Here is a 6,365-nt window from a genome sequence, read left to right as displayed (position 1 = left end):
GAAGGACTGCATTCATGGATTTCTCAGTGAAACTCGCAGTTCTACAGGCACTGGCATTGAACCAAACACTTTTGCCAAAATTCTTCACCATCACTTTCATGGACAGTTCAAGAAACGTCGCCTGGGCAGTAAACGTATTACCCACTATGTTGGCTTGAAGTTTTTGCATAAACCTAGCAAGAGCAAAGACATTTCTGATATTACCATCAAACAATGCACAGATGTGGAGGATATTCCTACTCCATGTAAGAGCTTCAATGCAGACTGCAGGTAATCAGTATCCAGTGAGTCATCATCTCAAGCACACCTGCCACCATTTGTCGATGCATCCACTGACTGTGAACAGACTTCATCTGAGCAAGGACATGGGACATCCACCAGCGGTATAAACATATTGGATGATAACACATGCTTAAGCAATGAAAAAGTTCTTATTTATGAAGTTGGAATGGCTAAAGGGAAAGCTGCTGCCTTGCAGAAGTTCATACTTTCTAAGGGTGGAGCAAATGTTATGTTTTTAGATACCAACACGACATGTATTGCTTTTGATAGAAAGGGTATACTTGCATCTCTAACTCCTCAGATAGATTTTGACAAACTGCGCAACTCTGGGAAACAGTTATTCGACACATCCTTACTTGATATCTCCATACTATCGAACAGTGGGCCACCTAGGCCAGCAGAAAGCAAACTGCCAAATCCACAGACAAGAACACTCAAGTCACCATTCGTAAAGGTTGAAGATTTGTCAGGGAAGTATAGGCCATTATATAAAGAGTTCACGAATAGGGAATGGAGCACATGTACATCGTTGTCTTTCCTTCATGGTAATGACAAAAATCCCAACAGGTCCACGTGCAAGAAGACAGGAAATACCGTCACAAGAAAATGTCCATCCTACTGTGAGTGTTGCAATGAACAGTACTATGACCTCACATTTCATCTAAACTCTGAAAAACACCGTGCATTTGTTACTAATCAGGATAACTATAAAACATTAGATGAGCATATTAATGAAAAGCCATTAAGTGCATGGCTTTCAAGTCTGTGCCAGCAGGGTTCTCCCCAGGCTGTGGAATAATGGATGATAGCTGGCATTCATACTGCTAGCTTAGCTCTGATATGCTGATTTTCAAATTTAGGTTTTACTACTACTGTTTGACAAGGAAACTAAAAGTCGATTACTACAGTAGCCGAGAAAATTCCCACACTTAGTCACGGAAAATTTATCTTCTTTTCTTTGAAAATGCTTCTGTAGGTTGGATTTCTTGGGTTCAGTAGCATAGCTGGAGTTCTTAGTTGTTAGCTTCATCCAGGTTACTGCAATATGCTTTATCGCAAAAAAAAATCACCAGACCTCATATTGTTTGACAGTTTAGCACCTCCAGATAATATATGCTGATAAATAGCCTGGATACCAGACCCTTGCTCTAAACTATGGCCCTTTCACACTTAAGTATAGCCCTTTCGCCCGAGATGGTCACAAGTTGAGAGTTGGCACCCGATTTCTATTGGCACCCAGAGCTTATAATATGACCCGCGTGCTGTGTTTGGCAGCGGGACAAGCTGTTTCCAGGGTGGGAGAGATTAGAGACTATAGCATGGCAGACTCTGTACTTGTAACCAGGCGAGCTGATAAATGGGTCTCACCACATGATCGTGACCAGATTTCATGTTACAATGATTGACAGAAAGTCTCAGATCAAGCTCAAACTTTACAACTATAGATTTATTTATTGTTGTATTTAAAAAGTTTGTTACCACAAAATTATTGACTATCTCATTTATATGGACCACGATAAAACCAGAAATACAACACATGCAGAACTGTCATGTTATACAAAAGTAACAAATTTTATTCCCATCTCTCTGGTACACAGGTGCTAACAGATACAAACTGGTGAGGAAACAATTTAAGAAACATAATGTGCAAAAGTCAAGTTTCAGCAATATTAGCATATTTACATATTTAATAACATATCTGGATCACCCCCAGACAAGGTAAATATATAGCTACATGAACTAGACACATGTATGTTCACTTATAATTTCTGTACACCACTCTGTATGCAACTACCAAATATACCCCAACAAAAAAACAACATTGCAGTGCTGCATATTTATTCTAGGTAAAACTCCTGACTATCAATGCTAACACATTGTGCTATCAACATGCCACTTCACTGGGAGAGACCTAGTATCATTGAATGTATGCATATATAAATTATCATGTAACTAAAAAAATGAACATCTGGGGGATCATATCAGGACACATTTATTGCTACATTTACATTTCACTTTGTTACAACAAAGGTATTTGCTCCCTATTGTACTATCCTAAGTACATGTAGCATATCATCATCAATGATACCTTTCATTGAATATCAATGTGTGTTTTAGCAGACAGATAAAGTCATTAAGGGATACCTTTTCATCAACTCCTGATGTCATAATACCGCCACATCAAAAACACATTATAGAGGCCTTCTCAAGACAGCTAAATATCTGAAGTGTACGTGGCTCAGGATTACTGATGGTGCATTTGCTGTATACATCTCTTTCATGTATTTCTCATGTGGCGGTATTATGGCATCTAGTTCAACAGTAACAATTATTTGTGCGAGATTATACACACCTTACTGACGTTAAAGTTGAGACAACATTGACAGTTTCTTCCCATCTGTTGTTGAATGGCACCTTATATGTGCAGAAAGCACACTGATTCAAAATCCTTTTCATGGGAAGGAAGGAAGCATAGGACCAGGGTTCATAGCTTTCCTCCCAAACTGTACAGGAACTATTCATCCCATAGAAGTACCGTTTCCCATGTACCTTGAACCACCTGACTTCTGCCACTGTGTGTTCAATCTTTCGTTCTGTTTCTTCTGCCTTCAAGAACACAAAAACTTTCCATATCTTAGAAATGCGACCTGGTCTGGGGGAAGCACTGGGGTCGATAATAGGTTCACCAGTTATCTGTCTATGGTTAAACCATTTTGCATCTATACATGAAGAGGATCCTTTTCTATATTCAGATGGACACAGTAGAAAACCTCCTAACAAGTATCTGTCACAGTAATTGTGGATCAGAGAAACCCTAACAACTTCATGGGGATAAAGTACCTGAAACATGGCTAATAGTGCCTCATTCTCCTCTACTGACATACTGCTTCTCTTGACTGGTGGTAACATAGATTCGCACTGATCATTTACTTCAAAATTGTTGTGCTGTAGATCATCATTCTGGGCTAATTCTTTCAACATGTTTACCTGCTCTGCAGTTAAGATGGACTTATTTGAAACAGGTTTATCGAAAAATGAGGCAAAATCTACATCATAATCTGATCCTTCGTTCTGCTTGGAAGCAACTTTCCAGTCTATAAGCCATTTTCTCATCATATTTATTTCAGTGTGTCGATTGTTGGAATGATAGTCGCCAAGGGATCCATTAGCACGTTCGAAGGAAAAGCACCAGAATGCATGAACAGGCCCAAAATCTTGAATACATGCCCTTAAATGGAGGTGCAAATGCATGTTAGGAGTGCACCATTCTTTTCCATATTTTCCTTCAAACGCATTGCAGAACATTTTCAGACAGCGATGGGCATCATTAAGTTGGTCTTCTGTTATAATCCTAGAGCACAGAAGTCTTGTAGCAGATACAAACAACCTCCAGATATTATAATCTTCCTCAGGTATTACTCCTTTCAATGCAAACAACGAATAAATGCAAACCCAGGATTTCCATTGGGCTGCTGTAAATCCTTCAAAAGACGATTCTATCTTTGCGGGTATGCTGGAGTCAATGTTGCTGGGTACTGTCATTTCATCAACTCGAGCCTGCAGTGTGCAGAACTGTTCCTTTGACAGCACCCCAGTATCTCTCCACACTTGCATAACCCGTTTTGCTGTACCCTCCAATAAGTTATGCATAACATCCACAATGTGCATATTAATAACATTAAAGTACTGAAGGTCATGCAAGGAGCTATATCTAGCACCATACTCTTTTTCAATTCTTTCCCTTGCTGCTCTATTTTTTGCTCTTTTTGCCCTTTTAGCATACCTGCAGTGGTCCTGGTGACTTCTGAGAGGAAACTCCTCTTCAAACCCAGAATAATCTACACGATTATTACAATCTCTAGTGAATGACTTCAGACACTTACTACATCCTTTCGTTGCCATGTGGCCATAAAAACCTGCAACTTTTCTGGCTGCAGGGATGTCACAGGCAAGGCATAACAGAGCAGCACGGTAACGTTGCTTTTTGACCAAAGAGCTATCATGCAGCCATAGACCTTTCCAAAGCTTTTGTAGCTCCTCTACTAAAGGCTCGAGAAAACCATTGATGTGTAGTTTGGGTTCATGTGGACCTGGAATGATTCCAACCACAATGATATTTTCCTCTTTAAACCTTTGTTCTCTTGGGAGATTCATTACAGACAAATACATAATGCCAATGGACTCTTTGATGTTCTTGTAAGGCTGAAACCAGTCTACATTTAACATAAGAGCCAAGTTACATGGCTCAGCAAGAAATGGTTCACCATCGACCACTTGGAAGTCTTTCCAGATTTGACCATCAAACACATCTGTGTAAGTTCCATGTTGTGTACTTCTATTTCTCCATGCTTCACAGGCCTCAATAAAGTCTGGCCTCTGCAACATGTCCTCAAGGGACTTTACTACACTGCGATAACAGAATGTACGTTTGGGATATAGGAATTCTTTTTGATGTTTACCAAGGACAGTCTTCATCAAAATGGTTCCACATGGCTTTCGAAACTTTCTCTGCTTATGCCTAGGAAACTCAACATGAGAACATTTAGCTGATTTTTTTCTTACAATTCTACCGTTGCCATCACGAATAGTTACTACTGCATCCTCAACTGGATACACAGAATCACAAACAGGGCAGACAACATAGCGATCAAAATCATTTCTATCCAGACCTAGTTTCTTTCTAAACATATATATGGTTCTTGGTATAGCCAAAGCAATGCTCTTCAGAGTTTCCATACACAGTGTCGTTCCTATGGCCATCAAAATACTCCCAATAATCTTCAAAAGTACCTCTACAGCTGAATCTGATATTGTGAAAACTGACTTCCACTTGGCTAGCAGTAGCAACAATAAACAGATTAGAGGCATAAACGTGTTTGATTCTGTTTGGCCTGCATCATTGATGTCCTCCATGTCTGTGCCACGTCGAAAGTCCAGCGTATCTTCTTCCATCTCAGCATCACTCCATATTTCAGTATCCTCTTTGTCCTCTTTCTGTGAAAAGAAAATAAATTGTATACAAGAACTTAATTTCCATCCAACCTTTCTACGCTGAGATTTTTCAAATTTTAAACTACCCTCGTAGTCAAGTAGAACAATACTCCTCAAGTAAAACAGACTTTTAAAGTTAGGTAGTACAGACTTTTGCCTAGTCTCTACCAGGCTTTGTATATCGGTGACCTGTAGAAATTGTACAAATAGAGTCATAGTACACTAGGGGAGTCAGCCGGCCAGAAGTCCCTTACTACAGAAAAGGCAAGCGTAAAAACCAAAATGACGTGCTGCGGCACGCTGCAGTGTGGCACCTCAGGAGATCTTTTTATGCGGACAAAAAAGCACAGCGTGCTGAAAGACATTTTTAGGACAAGTCATTTGTTTTGCCATTTGTGTAAAGCAGCCCAATACTTCTGCTTGTAGTTAGTACAAATGACTGCCATTGTAAACAATCATTGATTGAGCTTGGGGCTCTGCTCCACTTTGCCACAACAAACCAAAGAAGAAAAAATACATTGTTTAAATAAATTGATTATATCAGCTAAAAAGACAGTTAGCATCTCAGGGCACAATTCATTTTCAGGAATGATTTTAATGAAAGCTTAGAAATTCTTACAATTTTTAAGCTCTGTTTATTGTCAAAACTTACATTCCTTGTATCTTTCTTTGAAAATTATTTGTGCTAATTTCCACACCTGCCTGTGTGGCAGACTTGTTAATCACTAGTATCAGTTCAGTTGTTTGATCTAACTTCTTCTCGTCTCCTAAGCTCAGCCAGTAGAAATTAGCACCTTTTGCATTGCAAAATACCTGTGGCAGGCTTTAAATGGATACAAAGAAGCCTTAACTTCAAATTCTAGACAGTCAGAAGTTTGAGTTGTAAAATTTTTTAGGTGCTCAAAAACATTCTGGTTGCACAAAAGTAAAACATCACCTGAAAAGCTGGAATACAACTTGAGTAATTTCAAACTCGGTATTACAACAAAGATTTTAGCATTTTTTCTGACAAATCTAAATGTCAACAGCATGCTGTACACTAGCGTACAAATCAATGGTACCTTCCATACATGCCCTACATACATATAACA

The 6,365-nt window shown here is 39.2% G+C and overlaps 1 protein-coding gene across 1 annotated transcript in view; it reads right to left on the bottom strand.

Moving 5' to 3' along the window:
• Positions 1-1,830: 1,830 nt before the first annotated feature.
• Positions 1,831-6,365, bottom strand: part of LOC118408900 — a 9,461-nt gene continuing 4,926 nt past the window's right edge. The window contains exon 4 of the mRNA XM_035809758.1: positions 1,831-5,277. Coding sequence (XP_035665651.1) covers positions 2,626-5,277 — 2,652 coding nt within the window. The 3' untranslated portion in view covers positions 1,831-2,625. The remainder of the gene's footprint in view (positions 5,278-6,365) is intronic.

The sequence above is a fragment of the Branchiostoma floridae genome, unplaced genomic scaffold (assembly GCF_000003815.2).
Source record: "Branchiostoma floridae strain S238N-H82 unplaced genomic scaffold, Bfl_VNyyK Sc7u5tJ_490, whole genome shotgun sequence".
Lineage (NCBI taxonomy): Eukaryota > Metazoa > Chordata > Leptocardii > Amphioxiformes > Branchiostomatidae > Branchiostoma > Branchiostoma floridae.
The sequence above is the reverse complement of the archived record's forward strand: the minus strand, read 5'-3'. Positions and strand labels throughout refer to the sequence as shown.